We start from the raw sequence: 21,569 nt of genomic DNA, 5'->3' as shown, positions 1-21,569 counted from the left end.
CTGCCTCCCCATTTTCCATTGCCCCTCCTGGTTTGGTGTTATCTGTAACTCTGGTCCTGTTACACTGAGTATTTGAATCCAGCTCATTTATGCAAATTAGAAACAGGAGTGGTCGCAATACTGAACCCTAAGTAACCCCACTCAGTACTTCCAATCCCCCACCCTGACATCACTTCTCCAATGAATATTCATTACTTCTACCTTTCAGCCATTATCCATTGCCAGAATTTGTCCTGAATCACACAATTAAATTAATAGCTTTTTGGGTGGAACTGTGTTATTTGCCTCTTGAGATTCTTGGTACAACGTGTCATAGGGCTTTGCACAGTCCAACTGGTGTGTCACCTCTTCAAAGATGAGATGGAGCTTAGTCAGTCAGGTATCTTCCTCTTCTGAATCCATATTGAGTGTGGTTAGACAGGCTATGGATAATGAAACTCCTAATGAGTTTCAGGGATGTCAAGGTGCCAAGTCAGAACTGGCTTCTATGTGGTGTCAATTATTAAAGGCATCTTAACAGGTTCTCAAAATACACGGCTCAGAACATTTTCAGGAAAATCAGTCAGACTATGGAAAGGTAGATATACATTACCAATGAACAGTTGCTGCTCTGTTGGATATGAGGCAGAACCATTAACTGAATTCTACACTGCAAATGTAAGAGTTTGGACTGAATTTTACACCCTCCAAAGGGCAGGATGGTGGCGGGGGTGGTTGGTGGGTGGTGGCATAAAATTGAGCGGGAGGCTTGGGGGGCCCTTCCTAACCTGCTTCCTCCTCCGCTGCCACTTTATGTAGGGTGGCGGCGGTGAAATATGGCCTGCTTGCCTGTCCCAGGCCAATCAATGCCCTTAAGTAGCCACTTAAGGGCCTTCACCCGCTGCCATGGGGATTTTACACATGGCAAGTGAGCGTCCCAAGCCCGAGAAAAGCCACCTGGCGGCTCTCTGATGGCTTGGGGAGGGCCCTCTTGATCAGGCACCCTGGAGGGCCGCCTCCACTGCTCCAACCACCACCACCACCCCCCCGTCGCCTCAATTGACCACCCTAGCCTCGCCGGAGCCCGACCGATCACCCCCGGCGAGGCAGCAAAAACTTACCTTATGTCCGGGGTTCCCCGACATCATCTTCTGTAGGCTGGACTGCAGTCCCAGCAGTGACCACCGCTCCCATGGCAGGCAGCTCTATTAGGCGGAACTTCCTGCCTCAAGTAGGTGGAAGTCCCGCCTCACACCATTTAAATCCTGGTGACCAGCAAAATACAGGTTGGATCCCCAGGCCAGGCGGAAGCGGGTTGGCCACCAACTTTTCAGTTTGTGGCCAGCTCCCGTCTGCCCAGGGTTAAATCCCGGCCTTTGTTTCTGTTGAGTTTGACACTCAATAAGAAGGGTCCAAACTAATATTCATTAAAATGATTGTTTAGACTAATTTGATACTTTGATATATTAAAGGCTGCATGTGTCAGAAAGGAAAGGATTTCTATTTTTTCATGGCTATTTGTGAAAAATGTAATGAAGAAAAATCACAACTTAATGGTGGCATAAGTAATACTTAAATGCTTAAAAACCTGAACTTTACACTTTCATAACCTCATCACAAATGTAATGTCATTTGAGAAGAAAATTAGCACAAATTAGTTCAAAAAAATATACAGCTAGAATTCAATTTATTTTCTCAACCTTGAAATTATTTTGAGTTTGTCCTTTGAGCTATTTTTTATTTTAAAGAGAAAGGGAAATTGTTTGTCTTACCAATGCAGACAGTTCTGCTTGGATCCAGTTTGCTACCAGTAGAGCACTCACAAGAGAATGAACCTGCTGTGTTCCTGCACTCCCCATTGACGCAAGGGCTGTTCTCACATTCATTCACATCTGGAGAAATGGAATAGTCACTCTTAAATATTGTTACAGATTTACATAGTCATTCAGTCAAAGCAATTAAAAATTTCATTTTTAAAAACTGTTAGGGACAGGTGAGTGATGGCGTGGCTGGTTTCCACTGTTCCAAATGACCACAGACAGTGCTTTTGTGTTATTAGTGTTTAAACCCCTGTGCTTTACTTGCCAAATAAATAGACAGTAACGGGTTTTCGTGTAGATTTAAAACAGAAGATTAACTATTTATTAAACAATATTCATTCTCCAAAATTTTCACAACACCACTCATGCACACATTCACTCTCACATGCACTCTCAAGAGAAGATAGATAGAAAGTAAAGAGTAAGAGTTAAAGGTGTAAGTCTGTTGTTTAGGGAAAACCTGTGGGATCCTCTCAGAAGGTGGGTTGCAGGCCTGGATTCTAGTTGTCTGGTAATTGTTGGGCTGTTGCAGCCTTCTGCATTCCTCTTCCGGTTGAAGATGGTGCCGATGGCTTAGCTCAATTCTCAGAGATAGTAGAGTAGTTTTTACAAAGGCACTCTCTTGTTTCTGCTGCAGCTGGCTTCCAACTTTTTTCAATAGGGTTCAACTGTGTTGGCTGGAACTAATCTCTCTCTTTCTCTTTCTCAGCATTGCTGGAGTTCAAGATGGCTTTAGATGTTTTCTGTGTGATTGAAGAGAGACCAGCCTGATCTTGATGTCTCAAGTTCTGTACTGGCAAGACCCCACTTCGTCCTTCAACGATTACCTTTTAAGGTGAACTTACAAGCATTTGTTCTGCTCAATTGACTTTAGATTTCAGTTCTTGCTGGGCTGCACAATGGCCTTTGATGGCCCTATTTTGAGGATATGAGGGTTGTTCACAGTCCATGTAGGGAAGGTTAGTTGGAGATGAAAGGTCAGGAAAGGCCTCTGTCTTAGTTGTTTGATTATAGCTCACATCCATGTGTGATTCTCTGTCTTATTTCCACGCTGACGGAGCTGATTGTTTTTCAGTCTAGGAAGACAATGGATGACTCAAGTATGAGTCATGACTTGTCCTCCAGTCTGTTGACAGCCAAAGTCCCAATCTTTTAAATTTGTTCTAAGTTTTATAACTTTTCAGTTTATTTCTGTATATCATCGCTACACCCCTTGTAAGAGTGACGAAATCCTTAAAATTACTTTTAGGAACCTCTGACGGAAAAGCAAAGTTTGCTTCTGTATGAAGCAATTAATTCCCTGTTAGTATAGTACAGTGGGTAAACGTGAAGGTCCTATCATTTGCCTGACACCAATGACTTGGCGACCACTTGAACTGTATCAGTTATTACCACTGGATATCATCACACATTGGCCCAGATTTTACTGAGCTCCCGATATCGGGCTCCATGACGGGGGCAGGGCTGGGAAATGGTTCTGCCAGCGGCCCGCCACAGAGCCCGATGGCGGGAGTGCCGGGCCCGATCTTCTGGCGGCGCCGAGGTTCTGTGGCGGCCACCCTGCTGCCGGGCAACGGGACCCTGATTAACATACTTAAATTAATGAAATGAATATATTTAAATAAAATCAACAGTGATCTTACTTTCGGGACGCGATCTTCTGTGTGGCAACCGACACTCAAGTGCCTTCACTTTCCCGTCCAGGGAAAGCAGTCACCACCATGGTGGGGAAGGGGGTAACTTATGATTTTTAGTGCAGTTTTGGGGTGGGGGTGGGGGTGGGGGAGGGGGTGGCAAAACGGGCTCTATTGCAAATTACTAGTGTAGGGAAGGGTAGGAAGGGGTGACCTCTGCACTTTGATCAGTTTGGGAGGGGGAAGGCCAAGTGTTGAAGGTAAGTGTTCTAGGAGGGAGAGGGCAAATGTTGAATTTCATTGTTATTGGGGGGTGGAAGGGGCGATGGATTTATTGGCGGTACATTGGGGGGGTGGATGGCCCTTAAAAAAATCAAATGACCCAGCAGGGCTGGCCGCCCTTTAAAAATGGTACTGGCGCCTGCGCACAGGCAGCTGATGCCATTATAATAAAAGCAAAATACTGCGGATGCTGGAAATCTGAAATAAAGACAAGAAATGCTGGAAATACTCAGTAGGTCTGGCAGCATCTGTGGAGAGAGAAGCAGAGTTAACGTTTCGGGTCAGTGACCCTTCTTCAGAACACTGAAGAGTTCTGAAGAAGGGTCACTGACCTGAAATGTTAACTCTGCTTCTCTCTCCACAGATGCCGCCAGACCTGCTGAGCATTTCCATCATTTCTTGTTTTTATTACAGCTGATGCCATTGCTGGTGTTGGAAAACCCGCCCCCTCCACGGTGATTGAGGGGCGCGGCCTGACTGTCTCATTAGCCTGGGCCGCCGCGAGGTAGATCACAATGGCACGGCAGCCGCCATTTTTATGCCCGCTGCTGCTCCTGGCGGCGGGAGAAGAAAATCCAGCCCATTCGGTGCAGAATGAAAAGTGCTTCCCACTTGCATTTCTCTGTACTCATCACATCAAGCACAGAGAAGGCTTCATTCCTCTGTGCCCAATTATTTGAGACCTCAGCTCCTTTACTACCATGGCAGTTCAGGTTCAAGCTTTCAAATTATTGGCCCACATGTTGCATCCTAGGCAAGAATGGAAAATGATTCAGTTGAAATTTAAAGAAATATTGCATTGTGCCATCAGTTCTGAGTGATTTCAGGCTGCCCATCTGCATTAAACCTGAAAATCTAACCTCGTGTTTAATATTATGCTGCTTCAGTTCCTTGAGTGGAAGTAGTTCATTTTAATGTGACTTTTTAATATATCTGGATTCTTGTGGGAATTTACAACTGCAATATGAAATTCTATTAGTTACATGGGGCGTTCCTGATCTATGTGCTTAAAGGCAACTCTAACATCAAGAACAACCTTTTAATTGTGTATAAACTCATCTTGAGGCATATTGGATCAAGATGGATGGTGGAATCTCAAGCAGAGGTGAATGAGTTTGAGCATCTGCCCTCTCAAGTACATCAGCCAAAATTTTGCAACTGTCATCAGTTCTGAGGGAAGGAGTAGCTAGGGAGGAGGACTGATGTCCTGGGGGAGTATTTGCTAGAGTGGTTGGAGAGGGTTTAAACTAAAATGGCAGGGGGATGGGAACCTTTGCAAGGAGTCAGAAGACGGGGGATCAAAGACAAGAACAAAAGACAGTAAGGGGAATAAGAAAAGTGATAGGCAGAGAAATCAAGGGCCAGAATCAAACAGGGCCACAGTGAAAAATAGTGGGAAGGGAACAAGTAATGTTAAAAAGTCAAGCCTTAAGGCTATGTGCCTTAACGCGGTGAGCATTTGCAATAAAGTAGATGAATTAATCGCACAAATAGATGTAAACGGGTATGATATAGTCGGGATTACGGAGACATGGCTGCAAGGTGATCAGGGATGGGAAATTAACATCCAGGGGTATTCAGTATTTAGGAAAGACAGACAAAAAGCAAAAGGCAATGGAGTTGCATTGTTGGTTAAAGAGGAAATTAACACAATAGTGAGGAAAGATATTAGCTCTGACGATATGGAATCTGTATGGGTAGAGCTGAGAAACACTAAGGGGCAAAAAACATTAGTGGGGATTGTATATAGACCCCCGAACTGTAATGGTGATGTTGGAATGGCATTAAACAGGAAGTTAGAGACGTATGCGATAAAGGAACATCTGTAATTATGGGTGACTTTAATCTGCATATAGATTGGGCAAATCAAATTAGTCACAATACCATAGAGGAGGAATTCTTGGACTGTATACGGGATGGTTTTCTGGACCAATACGTTGAGGAACCAACTAGAAAACAGGATATCTTAGACTGGGTATTGTGTAATGAGAGAGGAATAATTGACAATCTAGTGGTGCGAGACCCCTTGGGGATGAGCGACCATAATATGATAGAATTCTTCATCAAGATGGAGAGTGATGTCGTTGATTCTGAGACTAGGGTCCTGAATCTTCGTAAAAGAAACTATCAAGGTATGAGGTGTGAGTTGGCTATGACGGATTGGGAAATGTTACTTAAAGGGATGATGGTGGTAGGCAATGGCAAACATTCAAAGAGCACATGGATGAACTGCAACAATTGTTTATCCCTGTCTGGCGCAAAAGTAAAATGGGAAAGTAAAATGCCAAACCATGGCTTACAAGGGAAATTAGAGATAGCATTAGATCCAAGGAAGAGGCATATAAATTTGCCAGAAAAAACAACAGACCTGAGGATTGGGAGCAGTTTAGAATTCAGCAAAGGAGGACCAAGGGATTGATTAAGAAGGGGAAAATAGAGTACGAGAGCAAGCTTGCGGGGAACTTAAAAACTGACTGTAAAAGTTTCTATAGGTTTGTGAAGAGAAAAAGATTGGTGAAGACATATGTCTTCCCCTTACAGTCAGAAACAGGGGAATTTATTATGGGGAACAAAGAAATGGCTGACCAACTAAATGCATACTTTGGTTCTGGCTTCACAAAGGAGGACACAAATATCATACCAGAAATGTTGGGGAATACAGGGCTTAGTGAGAGAGAGGAACTGAAAGAAATCAGTATTAGTAGAGATGAGCAGAAATTTCTTCACCCAGTGAGTGGTGAACCTGTGGAATTCGCTACCACAGAAAGTAGTTGAGGCCAAAACATTATATGTTTTCAAGGAGGAGCTAGATATAGCTCTTGGGTCTAAAGGGATCAAAGGGTATGGAGCGAAAGTGGGAACAGGTTACTGAGTTGGATGATCAGCCATGATCATAATGAATGGTGGAGCAGGCTCGAAGGGCCGAATAGCCTACTCCTGCTCTTATTTTCTACGTTTCTATGTTTCTATGAGAAGGCACTAAAGAACTTCCACCTTGAAAAGAAGAGAAAATTGAAATTGCCTTCCAGATCAAGTGAATCAAAGGCAATTCTAGTCAATTGCATAGCTTAATATTAAATGTGTCAGGGGCAAGTTAGCTCAGTTGGCTAGAGTATGGCACAGAATAATACCAACAGTGACGGTTCAATCCTTGTATCAACTGAGATGATTCTTGGGGCCTGCCTCCTTGCGTTGCCCCATAGTGATATAATGGCATAAGTCATGATTAGCAACTCTGGGACGAGAATGTTACATAGAGAAAGAATATTAAATGTACCCCATTTAATCATTAAAAGAAAGCAGTTCTAGCATGCTCTAGGACATTTAATGAAGGGTAACAGAACCATGAGAATAGCAAATGAACTTTATTTGCTACTGGGTTACCAAAAAGTAAACATGGAATATAGTTTTCCATTCAGGTTTACCAAACCTCAGACCACACCAAGACATAGTGTTGTAACCTTTCTCCAGCAGGCATTATCTTACGACCAAATACAATATCTGTTTCAAATCAGGAATCCAGTTGTGGTTTTTGTGTTTGCATAAGGGCTCTTATTACACGTGTCTGTTACATTAGAGAAACAAGGAAAAAGTACCTTTTGGTTTACCACTTACAAAATTTTGAATACCCTGGAAATACACATCAAAAGACACATGTTTTACATCATTACTGTTACGCCATTTGGGAGAATATTTACTGTCCAGACTAAAAAATTAAAATTCCCTAAACCACAGTGCCCTGATTCAGCTCCAGTGACTCAACCACAAAGGAACAACATTTTGTGGAGTTTGAGATTTTTTTTTAGCAAAACAACAGCATCTGTGGGAAACAACAATGTTCTATTCAGAATACCTAATCCTCTATCCTTTCCTCTTCTCTAGAAGGAGCTGATTCATGTATGGGGAATGGTTTAACATCAACCTTCTGTTTCCAAAAGGGCCTTCAGTGAACATGCCACCATTCATCTCCCGGTAGTCCCTGTGGTGGTAGTGGCAGGAAGCAGGAAAATAAGTTGGGTGGCCAGGATCTACCTCTGCATCATCATTTACGTGTAGCAGGTAGACAAGGAGCACCTGGCCTACTTTCCTGCTGGAGTGGGTGGAGGAAGATTCCTGGCTCATTGGTAGGGTTGTTCTGCGATGGTGGGACTTCTTGCCTATTATCCTTTACTTTCAGTTAATATATTGCCCATTTTTGGGTGATTTAGCATAGAAAAATCTAGTTCAGAGTGCTGATAGGCTACTTAACCAGGGGAACACCATGGGCTAGATTTTTAATCTGAGGTCAGGAACCCAATGCCCAGCTCATTTCTGGGTTCTAACCCCACTAATGCAGACGTGGATACTATTTTGAAATGGAAAGCCACTAATTGGGCCGAAGGTGAGCTCGGCACCCAATTAGTGACGCTGGGCACTGCATGAAGGTGGGAGCCAGCTCTACATTGGAATACTCAGAGGCAGACAGCAGCATAACAGGGCTTGCCGTTACCTTACAGAATGGAGCAGGGAGGTGACCAGAGGGCCAGCAGTGTCACTGTGCCCACAAGTGGCCAAATGCAAAGTACTTGACCGCTCTTTTACAATCACCCTTTTTTTCACTTACTTTTACTTAGAGCAACAGCACTTTATGGCTTCCGCAGTGCACCGAGCAGGTGACACTGCATTTTATTCACCCGTGGCGACTGTGAAATGTTAAACTGCTCCTCAGAAGCTTTTTAATGTGCTCAGCAATGAGCTCAACTACCACTTAATTGGAGGCACGTGGGTTTCCGGTTCCCCCACCTCCCTTTGAAAATTGCTTCACGTTCCAGAGGCACCGGGATCCCTTCCAGGAATGCAATTTTCAATGCATGCCCGCATCTATGCTTGCCTCCGAGGGTAATTGAAAATCCAGCCCTATATCTGAGTTTGAACCTAATTCACCACATGTCAGGGATTGAATCTGAGCCCATCCTGGTCTGCAACTGCATAGTTCAAAACCTTGTAGTGCATTTGTACACTCAAATATAAGAGATTGGGATCTCTCAATATTTATTTATTTATTTTTTAAATTTATTTTTCTATTTATTTAGAGATGCAGCACTGAAACAGGCCCTTCGGCCCACCGAGTCTGTGCCGACCAACAACCACCATTTATACTAACCCTACAGTAATCCCACATTCCCTATCACCTCCCTACACTAGGGGCACTTTACAACAGCCAATTTACCTATCACCTGCAAGTCTTTGGATGTGGGAGGAAACCCGAGCACCCGGCGAAAACCCACGCAGACACAGGGAGAACTTGCAAACTCCACACAGGCAGTACCCAGAATCGAACCCTGGTCCCTGGAGCTGTGAGGCAGCGGTGCTAACCACTGCGCCGGCCTAGTACAGTGACAACAGTGAACAATTTGAGACAGACAATTTTAATGATTAGGGATTGTTTTGTTTGTAGAGGTGGGCTGGTGATGGTGGTGAGATAGTGAAACAATGACAATGCAAAATCACATCTGTCACTTCAAGTATTTAGTTTAGTTTAGTTTAGTTTTTAGTTTAGAGATACAGCACTGAAACAGGCCCTTCGGCCCACCAAGTCTGTGCCGACCATCAACCACCCATTTATACTAATCCTACACTAATCCCATATCCCTACCACATCCCCACCTGTCCCTATATTTCCCTACCACCTACCTATACTAGGGGCAATTTATGATGGCCAATTAACCTATCAACCTGCAAGTCTTTGGCATGTGGGAGGAAACCGGAGCACCCAGAGGAAACCCACGCAGACACAGGGAGAACTTGCAAACTCCACACAGGCAGTACCCAGAATTGAACCTGGGTCGCTGGAGCTGTGAGGCTGCGGTGCTAACCACTGCAATCAAATTAACTTGCAATCAAATTGACAAATTCAACAAACAAAATTGCTGAAGAACCATTGCAATTCTGTTTGTGACTTTCCTGAAAACATGAATCCAATATGACAAATTTGTCTGCTAACTTCTGACTGACTTTCTAAATGGTTGTAACAGAGAGCATTTGCAGTCAGTGGTTCTGCCACCAGACTCTTTTGAGGTTGGTATGATTAATGGAAGGGATACAATTAAAAAGGAGATGGTACATAAGAGCCTGTTTAAAAACGCATCGCTGATTAAAGGCAAGCAAACCTCCACTGTGTACCTTTGGCAGTTGGGGAGAACATAGAACAATGAGAAATGTCATTGGACGGACATTCATGTAAAAGTTTTTGCACCATTAAGTGTTAAAAGGTTTGCATAGTAGTCATATTTTTCCACTTGTAGCACTGGAGGTAGCCTCTGCTACTGACCAAATGAATGTAGTCTAAAAAAATAGCAACCAATTACATCAACTCTGGTTTTAAATACTTCTTTTGATATTGTTGGAAAACACACATTGTGGAATTTGTGCTGGCTTGCTGGAGTGCAAAAGCAGTCTTCTGTAAGTGATTTGGGCAGGTGGTACCTTGCAAAGCAGATGTTTGCTATTTCTTGATGCCAAATTGCTATAAAGATTAGATGTCATTTTCAGTTGACTGCATTCATTAATATCCTTACCTTCACACATCTCAGAGTCTGGTTTGAAGAGATAACCCTTTGGGCAGCTGCAGGTGTAGCTGCCAGGTGTATTCCGGCAAAGCCCATTATCACACAGGAGCCTGTTAACTGCACATTCATCAATGTCTGGAAGATAAAAGTTGTACAAATCACAGGGCAAAGTGAAACACTATTCATATAAACATTAGAGAACCTTAGCAGAATAATTAATCACAAACATTGGCATAGATTATTTCCAACCTATATTTAATTACATCTAGTAAGAATGGTTTGATAAAGTTTTGCATTTATCTTCATGATCTTTTGCTGACTTTGGATCAAGTCAAATTTCTGTATCAATCAATTACCAGTTTAAATATGTGTATGTATTATTTCTGGATGGGGCTACACTGAGAGTCATTAACTCTTGCTTGCTGTTCATTGTTATATATTTTAATCATGTAAGAAAATAAACTTAGTGACCAGTCAAAAAAAGGTCAGGAAAGAGAACCAAGTGATTTAATCCTCTTCATTGCAATACAGTCTTCAGAAGCCAAAGCCATGTGTTCTACTTATTTTATTGAGACGTGTGCTGTAATGAGTTGTGTGTTGTAAGAGTATCACATTATATGACACTATCCATAAATGAAGTTTTGAATTAAGTTCCAAAAACCTTACCAGTGTGTGTTTTATAGGATATAAAATGTTTCATGGTACATCACCTTATTAGAAGTTCAATGTCATTTTGTTAGCTTCAATAACCATGGCCAGAATTTTATGGTGGATGGACGGGAGCCGGATTCTGACGTGAAAGTTGCTGGTGAACCCACTTCCGCCTAGCCCGGGGATCCGTCCCATATTTTACGGGCTGGCAGCTCTTAGTCCCAGCAGTGCCACTGGAAGTGATAGCCACTGCTGGGACTGCAGCCCAACCGATGCCATGGATCGAGGAGGGAAGGCAAGTAGCGGCATGCCTCACCAGGGAGATTGGTCCTTCCCTGATGAGGCTGGAATGGTCGTTTGGGGAGAGGGGGATGTCTTGTGTCCCGGGGGTGGGTTGGGAGGTGGGGGCGGGCCTCAATCTGGCATCCTGTGCCTGACTGCTATGCCCCCCCACTGAGGCGCGGAAAGGCCGGCAGCTATCGCTGGGTGGCCTTTCACGTCCACAGCACATCCGCTTGCCATGGGTAAAATACCCGTGGAGGTGGGCGAGGGCCCTTAAGTGGGCGTTAAGTGGCCACATAAGGGCCTTGATTGACTGTTTCCCACCCCCCACCGTAAACTTGCCCGGAGGTGTAAGTGGGGCGGGTCGGCCTCCCGGAGCCTGCCGCTCAATTATACGCCGCCCCCACGCCACCATCCGACCTGCTGGGGCGGCATAAAATTCTGGCCCATAGCTCTTGGGGCAAATGGGATCAAAGGATTTGGGGAGAAAGTGGGAACAGGTTACTGAATTGGATGATCAGCCATGATCATAATAAATGGTGGAGCAGGCTCGAAGGGCCGAATGGCCTACTTCTGCTCCTATTTTCTCTGTTTCTATGTTTACCATGGTAACAATTTTATAACAGACATACAATTGATCCCATTCCTCCTGCACACAGATAAATCTCAGACAGAAAAAAAACAATAATGTCAAAGAGAGACCATGGTTATTTTTCGAAATATGTCTGAGACTTCTGACTTGCTTACTGAAGCACAAATTGCTGGACCCTCATTCAGGGGGGAGTGGGAATTCAATGCCAATCCCAACTGCCATCCAGCTGGATTATCCTTCTTTATCAGAAAAGTTCTATTAGCTCTTAGTTAGATATCAGAAACAGCAACAACTACTTGCATTGATACAGCACCTTTAACATAGTAAATGATCCCAATGTGCTTCACAGGATTATAATCAGACACAAAATTGAGCACTCAGTGATGGTGGAACAGTGAATTTCACAGCCGAGGAGAGCTCTGCAACCCAGGACATTCCTACTTTCCAGGAGAAGGAGAATGAGCAGGAAAATCATTGAATAAATATATCAGGAGCAGGAAAAAATAGGGATTCAAAAGAAAGAAAGAAAAGATGCAAAATACAGAAAAAATACAATGTTTATTCAAAAGGAGAAAAGATGTAACCTTGAGAAAAAAAATTGATAGAATCACACAATGTGATCTTCAAAACACTAAAATAAGTCCTGGATTCCCAATTATTAAAACAAAATTTGACCATTTATTTACCATAACTCTGATTATGGGAAACACCAATTACTTTACCCTTCATAGCCAAAGCCACTGGTTTTGCATTTTTACTAAAAAGAGATTGGATTGCTGAACACAATCCGCAAAGGGCAATAAAAATGTTGGAATTCTGTGCAATAAGAATTGAATTCAACATATGCACATACTTACCAAAAACCACTGACCAAATCATAGAACATGTCTGTGAAAGGGTTAAAAATATTGGATACTTCCAAATCTCTGATATAGAGTAAATAAAATACCCTATACACGTTTCGGATAAGAGCATTTTGGCTGTTGTTAGCTTGGTTGCTGACTTATAGTGCAATGCATTAAGTAAATACATTAAAAAAGGAAAAGCTTGAGGAATATCTGAAGAAACAATATTTTTGACAAATGTCAGTGGAAATGATTTTCTTTTGCCAAAGGCACAAATGATCTTTGGCTCCCATGGCTCCATGGTAAACAGATGTAGAATTCCTCTGAGTCAAACATGTGCAAGAAAGAAAAGACTTTCAGTAATGCTTTCTCTTACCTCACTACATAGAAATGTGCTATCAAAAATAACTCCAATTAAATCAGTTACAACGGCCTTTCTTCTCAAAAACAAAATGTGGAGTTCATTGTTTTGTAATTTGTGTATAGTAATTCACAACTTTGCTTCCTTTCGTCTTTCAGAATTTATAGTCTACCTCTCCTGGGATTCTCCAAGTTAACAGAGTGAACTAACAGAAAGGTCACAGACACCTTTGAGACTATAATTTCTCTACATGGAGTAGCACAAGCAGAGTTCCATGGTGCAACAATTTCTCTGGTAGTCCAGCTGATGACCATGTGCCAACCTACATCTGGACACAGACATTCAATTCTGGTAGTCCAGGGTTGTCCAACCTTCTCGCATGGGGGGCCATATTACAATTTTTGTATTACAAGGGGGGCCGGTGAGACAATTTCGGAAAGATAAAGGCATTAAAAATGTATCTTATTATTAATCAAAACAACAACAAATGTGCATCTTTGTGAAGAAGCTTTAGATGGGTAGATTAATTTATTGACTTATTTTCTCATCACTATGCTGGACACAGATTTAGTGCAATACCTGGCATTTTTTTGCCTGCACAAGTAGTCACTGTCTGCCCACACACTTCTTGTAGCGATGCAGAGTATCCTGGATAGATATCCATCTGCTAGGAGTGATCTTGATCTCTCTCTCTGTCTCTCTCTCTCTTCCTGTGTTCCCCCCTCTCTGTATTGTTACCCCCTCTCCCTGTCATCCTCGATCTCTGTGTCCCCCCTCTCTCTCTCTCTGTCCGTCCCTTCTCTCTCTGACCCCCCCTCTTTGTTTCCCCCTCTCTCTCTCTGTTTCCCCCTCTCTCTCTCTGTTTCCTCCCCTCTCTCTCTCTCTCTGTTCCCCTCTCTCTTTGTTTCCTTCCTCTCTCTCTCTTTGTTTCCCCACCATCTTGGTTTCCCCCCCCTCCCTCTCTTTGTTTGCGCCCCCCCTGACAGTTTCAAGAAGCGGGAGCACCCAGCACAGCAGCTTGGGACCTCCCAACTTGGGACAGGTTCGGGGTTTCCCAATTTTTGTTAAAAACCCGCTGGAAAAACTTGAATCTGTCCCATGTTGAGAAGTGCATTCCTGCTTCAGCAACTGTCAGCTATGAAACTGACAGCACAATGTTTTTAAAAAGGCCGGTCTGCAAGAAGACGACAAAGAGAAATTTCCCATCGTCAGTCACGAATCCTGGCGAGGATGAGGAATGGTCCTGAGTACAGTTTATACCCGCAGACCAGATGAAAACCTTTGTCAGGCCAGATCCTGGCTCGTGGGCCGTATGGTGGACAACCCTGTGATAGTCCATCAATTTTAGGACCAGGATAATCTTTTTCACGTGTTTCAAAGATTCAAAAGCCCACCATTTCAGTTGGCAGGGAAATCAAATTAGCATCCAGTGGGGGGGAGAATTTTTCAGTTCTGGAGAGGGGACAAGGGGGTTGCTGAAAGCGTAGTGGGAGAATCAAACACAGGATAGGGACATAAGTAAGATCACAGCTGGGAGAAGCATCAGTGCATGAGCAAATGTTATTTCTAAACATAATGGAACGATCAAAGCATCATACTTGGAGTGTTAGTTCTAGCTCATTTGCAACTCCACAGATTTCTAATAAAATACTAAGTGAAGGAACTTTTCCCCTGCAGCTTTATGTAGCGTTCAGAGTAAAAATATTTTTTATTCTACAGCTTTCACACAAATGATTTTCAGTAAATGACCTTCATTGGAAGTTTGGTTGCTCCAAACCTTATAGCCTAGGCTGGCCAGTGATAAGTGATTTCCTGCAGGGAGTTAGAAGGAACAAAAAAAGAAAAAGCTGCTTTGTTGTTAAATTATACAGAAACATTCATAGCTTTACTTACCCACACAATTCTTGCCACTTATGTCAGACTCATAGCCAATGTTACAGATACAGCGGTAGCTGGCCCGAAGATTTTCACATATTCCATTGGGGCAAATTTCCGGATCCAGAGCACATTCATTAATATCTTTGACCCAAAGAGCAACACAACATTAAATACTTAAACAAATGTTTTCCATTTGGATCATTAGAAACAGTTTTTAAAAATCAATGATGTTTTAGTGGATTTGCCACTATCCTTTACCTTCTGTGGTAAATAAGGTATTATACACAATAACAAAACTTGCATTTATAAACATGAACACAGACCCAATTTTAAAAGCTAGTACTCCTGTTCGGAGCCTCTGCAGCTGGCAGCGCATATTTGGAGATCAAGGATGTATGTCCCTTGATCTTCTGTTCATTAAAAAGAATAGATGGAAAATTGAGCGCTTCACGATTGCAATGTTCCAATACGTGTGGCAAAAACTTGGAAACTGGCCCCACATGCAAACATCTAGAGCAATGACTTTTCCGATATACTGGTTACATTTAATGCAGTCAACTGAGAAATGAAGATCACCTCCAGGTATGTTGTGCCTTTGAGTTCTAAACAACAGTTGGCCCTACACATTCAAGTAATCCTTTTATGTACTCAACTACTGGAGAAAGCTCTAAATACATAATTTTTAAATAATCATATCCAAATGATTTCGTTTTCAGGTCCAATTACACCACAGGGTAAACTTTCAACAGCTGTATTCCTGGCATGGAAAAGTGTTTCTGGACAACAGGGCACATGAATTAGAACTGCTGTTGAGCAAGATTCCACACTAGGAGCTTTGCCTCCAAGCTTTACCCGTACAATTTCAGAGTCAATGCAAAGCTGTTCACCTCACCCCAACACCAAACCAGTACAGTGTAGTTTAGTTTAGAGATACAGCACTGAAACAGGCCCTTCGGCCCACCGAGTCTGTGCCGACCATCAACCACCCATTTATACTAATCCTACACTAATCCCATATTCCTACCACATCCCCAGCTGTCCCTATATTTCCCTACCACCTACCTATACTAGGGGCAATTTATAATGGCCAATTAACCTATCAAGCTGCAAGTCTTTGGCATGTGGGAGGAAACCGGAGCACCCGGAGGAAACCCACGCAGACACAGGGAGAACTTGCAAACTCCGCACAGGCAGTACCCAGAATGGGTACCCAGAATGTAAATGGGTAGACAAGGCCCAAGCCAACTCCACATCAAAGTTGTGTGAAACAACCTTCCTCATGGGAATTTCATAGAAATGTGTTGAAGTTACAACACAGAAACAGGCCATTTGGCCCAACCAGTCCATACTGGTATTTACCCTCCATGCTCTGGTGTCAGGTTAGGTCCTGACACTGGATTTAAGATACATTTATACTATAGGGTAGAAGAACCAGGAGGAGGGGGTGGACTTCGGAACCTAAGGTTCACCAAGGGTGAAGTAGGTTGGGACTCTTTATGTCCTGGGCTGCTTCAGTTACTGTGAAAGTCTGTTAGGAACCCTAGAAGCACTCAGCAGATGGGGCTCTGGCAAACAAGTCCTCAACGGTAGAACAGGCGGAGGAAGATGCGTCATCTGAAATATCTCAACGGCTGTTCTGGCAGATGGAGGCTGCAGCAGAACGAAAACCCCAATTGTCTTGGTTTCCTTGCCATTGGATCAAGGTGTCGTTCTGTCAAGATGTGTGTGGAAGCTGGTATGCAATGGTTTCTCCACGGTAAATGATGTCATGCACAGGCATCTTGCTCTCCGAAATCACGGAATATAATCATCCTCGCCTGCGAGGGATAGCCAATAAAAATAAATAAAATAAACTATAGGGTATATATTCAAAGTTGTTGCTGGTTGTGAGCAAGAATCAGAAGATCACAGGCATGCTGTCCACAATTTTCCAAAATGCACTCTTGCAAGCAATCTGTTCTATCAACAATGGTCTCGGTGTACAGAAAAATTAGTTTTGTATTGAAACAGCTGTAGTGAACATGCAACCTTAGTTGCTGACTCTTGAGATGCTGGTGGACTTTTTGTGTTATATAAATTAAAGTTATTATTAGTATAAATAAATGTGCTCGAATGAAAATGTGGGCCTAGAAATTTCAGCAGCTCAGTGTCCATCTTTTGGGCATCAATAAACTTACTAAGTTCCCAATATGTTGGGAGCATGCATGCATTTCCGGCTGTATGTGCGGCCACCTTATTGTATAAGGTCAGTGTACTGATGGTAGGACAGCACCTTCAGAACATTTAACAGCCATGATAATTTATTCAAATTAGGGCCCTTGATATCTTTGAGTGCTGTGAGCTTGATGGGAGATGACTAATGGCCATGAATGTAGACATAAATGGCAGGGTAATGCTACGAAAGTACTTCCATTTTTTGTTAAATTTTGAGGACGTGTTTTAAAACTGAAAAAAGGCTTCCATAGATGCTGGACTTGGTGTTTTTTTTTAAAAAAAGATCATTGTAGAGTCTTTTGGACTTGGTTTGTAAACAACTCTTACTGGAAAACACCTTTCTTCAGATAAATACCCAGCAGGGGCTTTTTGACTTGGGGAGATGTTTACAGAGAAGTGACGGGTCAAGATTGATATGGGGTTAGGAGGCTTGACTCTTGAGATATTGTTTTGGTTTTGCTTTGGACAGTCAGTTGGGGTTTTAAAAACTAGCGAAGAGAGCAGTCACCCCAACTCAGCCTTTTCCATCTCTTTGAAAAACCTGCCAGTTTTTCCATCGCTTTGGGAAGCTTTTGGAAGCGAGTATAAGAAATAGAGAAATTGATGCTACATTCATCCTGAAAGGCCTGCATGAAACCCGAGTTGCTGCATTTCTCCTGAGATGCTGGAAAACCTGTTGGATAAATCCTTGCCATCGCCTGACCGAACTGCTCCAGAAAAAAATCCCAGTGACAGCCGGCCACGCATATTTGGGACGCCAAACTAAAATAAGGGACAACTGACATCTTTCCATATCTTCTCTTTTTTTCTTCTTCAAGAATGAGCAAGTATTTGGACAAAGTATTCTTTTTTGTCTTTTTTTTTTGCCACGGAGCTCTAAAAAGAAAATCTCTATTTTTTCGGTTAACCGGTGTGTGTGTATGGGGCTAAGGTAAAAAGGGAACTTTCATATTTCAATCTGTGTGTTAATGCTTTGCTTCATTACTGGTTAAGTCTTGTTTTATAATACACTGATAATTTTGTTGGTATTAAAGAAACCTGGTTGGTATATTTTATTCTGGGATAAAGAGTAGAGTCGATGATTGACCAGATCAGTAACTAGGTAAACATTTAAATATATGTTGTGGAGAAATGGAACTGGAAAAGACAGTGCATTCCTACCACCTCAGTTGTAACAGTAAATTAGATGGGATGAAAATCCTGCACTGATTCTTATAGCTCCTGTAATATGACATGGATGTCCTTATGGAGCCAACACATGACAACATGATTTTATTGGGAAATGGAGCCTTTCTAAAGCTCAGCTATAAAGTTGGTTCTCACTGTGTAGACTGAAGTTCTAATAAAATTAGAAACTGGTTGACAAATATTTTAGGTGTGACAGTTTTCATAATCTTTCACTTCACCGGAAGGTTGCTGAGCCCTATCTGTACTGAAATTTTATCATTTCTTCAATATATATGGGAGACACAGTTTTGTAACTGCATTGTGATGAGGTACATTGAGAATCTCACTGTGCACAATCACTATCACAACATCTTTTACATGGATATCTTCATAGTGTGCGGCCCAGTAGCTCAGTGTGCTACTGTACAAACACACTGTTCAATTAAGTGGTAAATTGATTGAGCTATTGGTCGCCACTGGACCCACATAATAGGAAGTGGTAAGGAGAGCTGAAATGTTTCTGCACAGAATGAAGCAAATTACAGTGCTTGCATTCCAGTTTCATTTTACATTAGTTAACTCAGCAAAACCTGGAGATGGAATCTTGGGCTTTCCTGATCTGTATGACTCAGTACTACAACACATAGTTTGTAACTCTGAAATAGGGTAGCAATTTATGCTTAGAATCTGGAGTTTGCAGGACTTACAACAGAAGAAGCAATGTCAGCATGTCTGGTTTTCACCCAAGTATAAACACCATACAGGCCCACCAGGAAGAGAAGACAGCAATGCTGCCTATAAATCAGTGTGGTCAGTACAGTGCTGACATGTCCTCCTGAGACACAAATTACCCCTTCAAGCATTGTGCAGTTAATACTTTTGGAAATATCAACATATATTTTCATTGGGCTTGTTTAAAAAAATTGTTGCACATTTTATAACGAATCTCAAATATATGAAAAGAACACTATTATCATGGCACAGAATACGCTTCATAATTTCACATTGTTTTTGTGTTAAATAAAAAATGCCCAGAAATTTGAATTAAAGCAACATAAGTAAGAGAGGAAAGTAGGAATTTAATGCTAAAATGTAAATGGAATAATCAGATAATTTGATATAAGTGACTTTGAATTATGAGGAGTAGACTGTATGGCCTGGATTTTGCAGTAGGAATAACAATGAGGCTGTCAGCACAATGGAGTAAATTGGACAGCAACTTTCTGCGATCACACATGCACAGTTAAACGTGGAAATCAGGAAGTTGCTGTCCGATTTGTTCTGCTCCGTCAAAAGCTTTGTAACCTTGCTAAGTGATTTGGCATGAAGATGCATGAAGGCCGTGAAGTAGCAGTAGTAAGGGGGGACGGTGGTGTAGTGGTAATGCCACTGAACCAGTAATCCAGAGGCCCAAGTTAATGCTCTGGGGACATGGGTTCAAATCCCACCATGCATTAATAAAAGTATCTGGAATTGAACATTAGTTCTCAGTAATGGTGCTATGTAAAAACCCATCTGGTTCACTAATGTTTTTTAGGGAAGCAAATCTGCCATCCTTACCTGGCCTGGCCTGGCCTACACGTGACCCTGGACCCACAGAAAAATGGTTGACTTTTAACTGCCCTCTGAAATGGCTTAGCAAGCCACTCAGTTGTCACGAACAAAAGGGATGGGCAACAAATGCTGGTCTTGCCAGTGATACCCACATCCCATGAAAGAATAAAAAAAGCGTAACCACTAGCCACCAATGTAAATCAGGCTGGCTGGTGGGCGGGAAACCTACAGAAAGCAGGATGTTCAGGAAACCTCTGCTACCAGGTTTCCCACTCTTAACCTCACCCTACTGCACGGAATGTGCCTTGAAGCTAAAATTGGAATCTGTAAGGATTCTTCAATCTGATTGGCTGAAGACACATGCTGTTTCTTGCTCTGCTCACCCAGGTCCCAAATCCCCTGTCGAGGGCACCATGCTGAAATGGATCTCTAATTACTGTAAGTTGGTGCGCAAAAGCTGTAAGCATAATAAGTAATGAGTTACATTCATTCACTTCTCACTTCAAAATCTGGGCTTCACCCATAACACCAAGAGGATGTTATTAACTTCCAAGACTTTCTACAGATTTATTTGAAATACTAATTTTAAAACAGGTATTACAGCTTAATACATCCTTTCAAACAAAATCTGTTTAAATGCAATGCACTGTCGTCTACTGGGTAATGTTGACGTGTGGCTGATCCTTGGAAGCCCAGTTTACATGGAGTTGAGAGTCATTGTCTCAGTGGACTAAATGAATATAGGGGAAAGGGAAGTTTTCCTGTGTGTGCAGTAAAATCATAAACCCGTTCCTACAAATCTTCATCAAATAAACCATGAAAATCCATTATTCTAGATGTTTACATGTAGTTACCGATTTCTGAAAGAATGGCTAAAGCTAGGATTTAGTACTTGTGAATTTGCTTATTGAACCAAGTCCTCCCAACACAGTAAAGTGCTGAATTCTGAACACATGAACAAGCAATCTTTTACTCAGGATCAAGAACTGAAAAGATACAGATTAAGCAGAGCAAAGACCTATTTTGCGATTAAGCAAAATGTTTTTCCAGTATACCTCTTCCATCAGCTGTGATACCCATTCCACTGCTACATAGGGCCTGGAATTCAGCTGTAAAAGCAGAGCAAGAAGTTGGTTAATAACCCTGAGATTTGAAAGCTGGCAATCCTCAGAATAGCACTGATAATAAAACATACAGAAGTGCAAATACTACTCCAAACATAAAATCATTACTTGTGGTTTGTATTTTAAATCTGGAATAAATGGAGGTTACACACTAAGAATCCACTGGATACAACTAAATGAGCAGATCCATATCATAATATATGAGCAACAAAGTCAGATCAGCACAATGGACAACTCTTAAATATATTGATACTGTATAAATAGGCTGGATTTTAAGAGTGCACTGCCGCTCTCAACAGTGGGCTCAAAAATGGCGGCCCATACGCACGGCCTGCACACCACAGAGCCACCGCAATCTATAGAAGAAGCAGGCACCATTATATTATAGACCCTCGTCCATCTAACATAGAAGTTTTGAAAATTTGTTATTAATACAGCTGATTACAAATATTTTCTGCATTGTCTCAGAAATGAGAAAATTGAAACAAAATGGATGGAAGTTAATAAGTTGTGCATGAAGTGTTTATTACCATTCAAAACAAAGAAAATGTAAAGGGTATTTGTACTTAAAGACAATGTTTAACATTCTGTAACTATGAAAAGACTTTCTGCATATAGTCACAGATGTTTTACTTCGG

At 42.1% G+C, this 21,569-nt stretch overlaps 1 protein-coding gene across 1 annotated transcript in view; it reads right to left on the bottom strand.

Annotated features, from left to right (window-relative positions):
- LOC137369253 (fibrillin-2-like) overlaps positions 1-21,569 on the bottom strand; it is a 496,406-nt gene that overhangs the window by 209,290 nt on the left and 265,547 nt on the right. The window contains exons 17-20 of the mRNA XM_068030179.1: positions 20,863-20,916; positions 14,888-15,013; positions 10,273-10,398; positions 1,752-1,871 (exon numbers count right to left, since the gene is read on the bottom strand). Coding sequence (XP_067886280.1) covers positions 1,752-1,871; positions 10,273-10,398; positions 14,888-15,013; positions 20,863-20,916 — 426 coding nt within the window. The remainder of the gene's footprint in view (positions 1-1,751; positions 1,872-10,272; positions 10,399-14,887; positions 15,014-20,862; positions 20,917-21,569) is intronic.

The sequence above is a fragment of the Heterodontus francisci genome, chromosome 4, assembly GCF_036365525.1.
Source record: "Heterodontus francisci isolate sHetFra1 chromosome 4, sHetFra1.hap1, whole genome shotgun sequence".
NCBI lineage: Eukaryota > Metazoa > Chordata > Chondrichthyes > Heterodontiformes > Heterodontidae > Heterodontus > Heterodontus francisci.
Note: the sequence above shows the minus strand (reverse complement) of the source record. Positions and strands in the feature narration are given on the sequence as shown.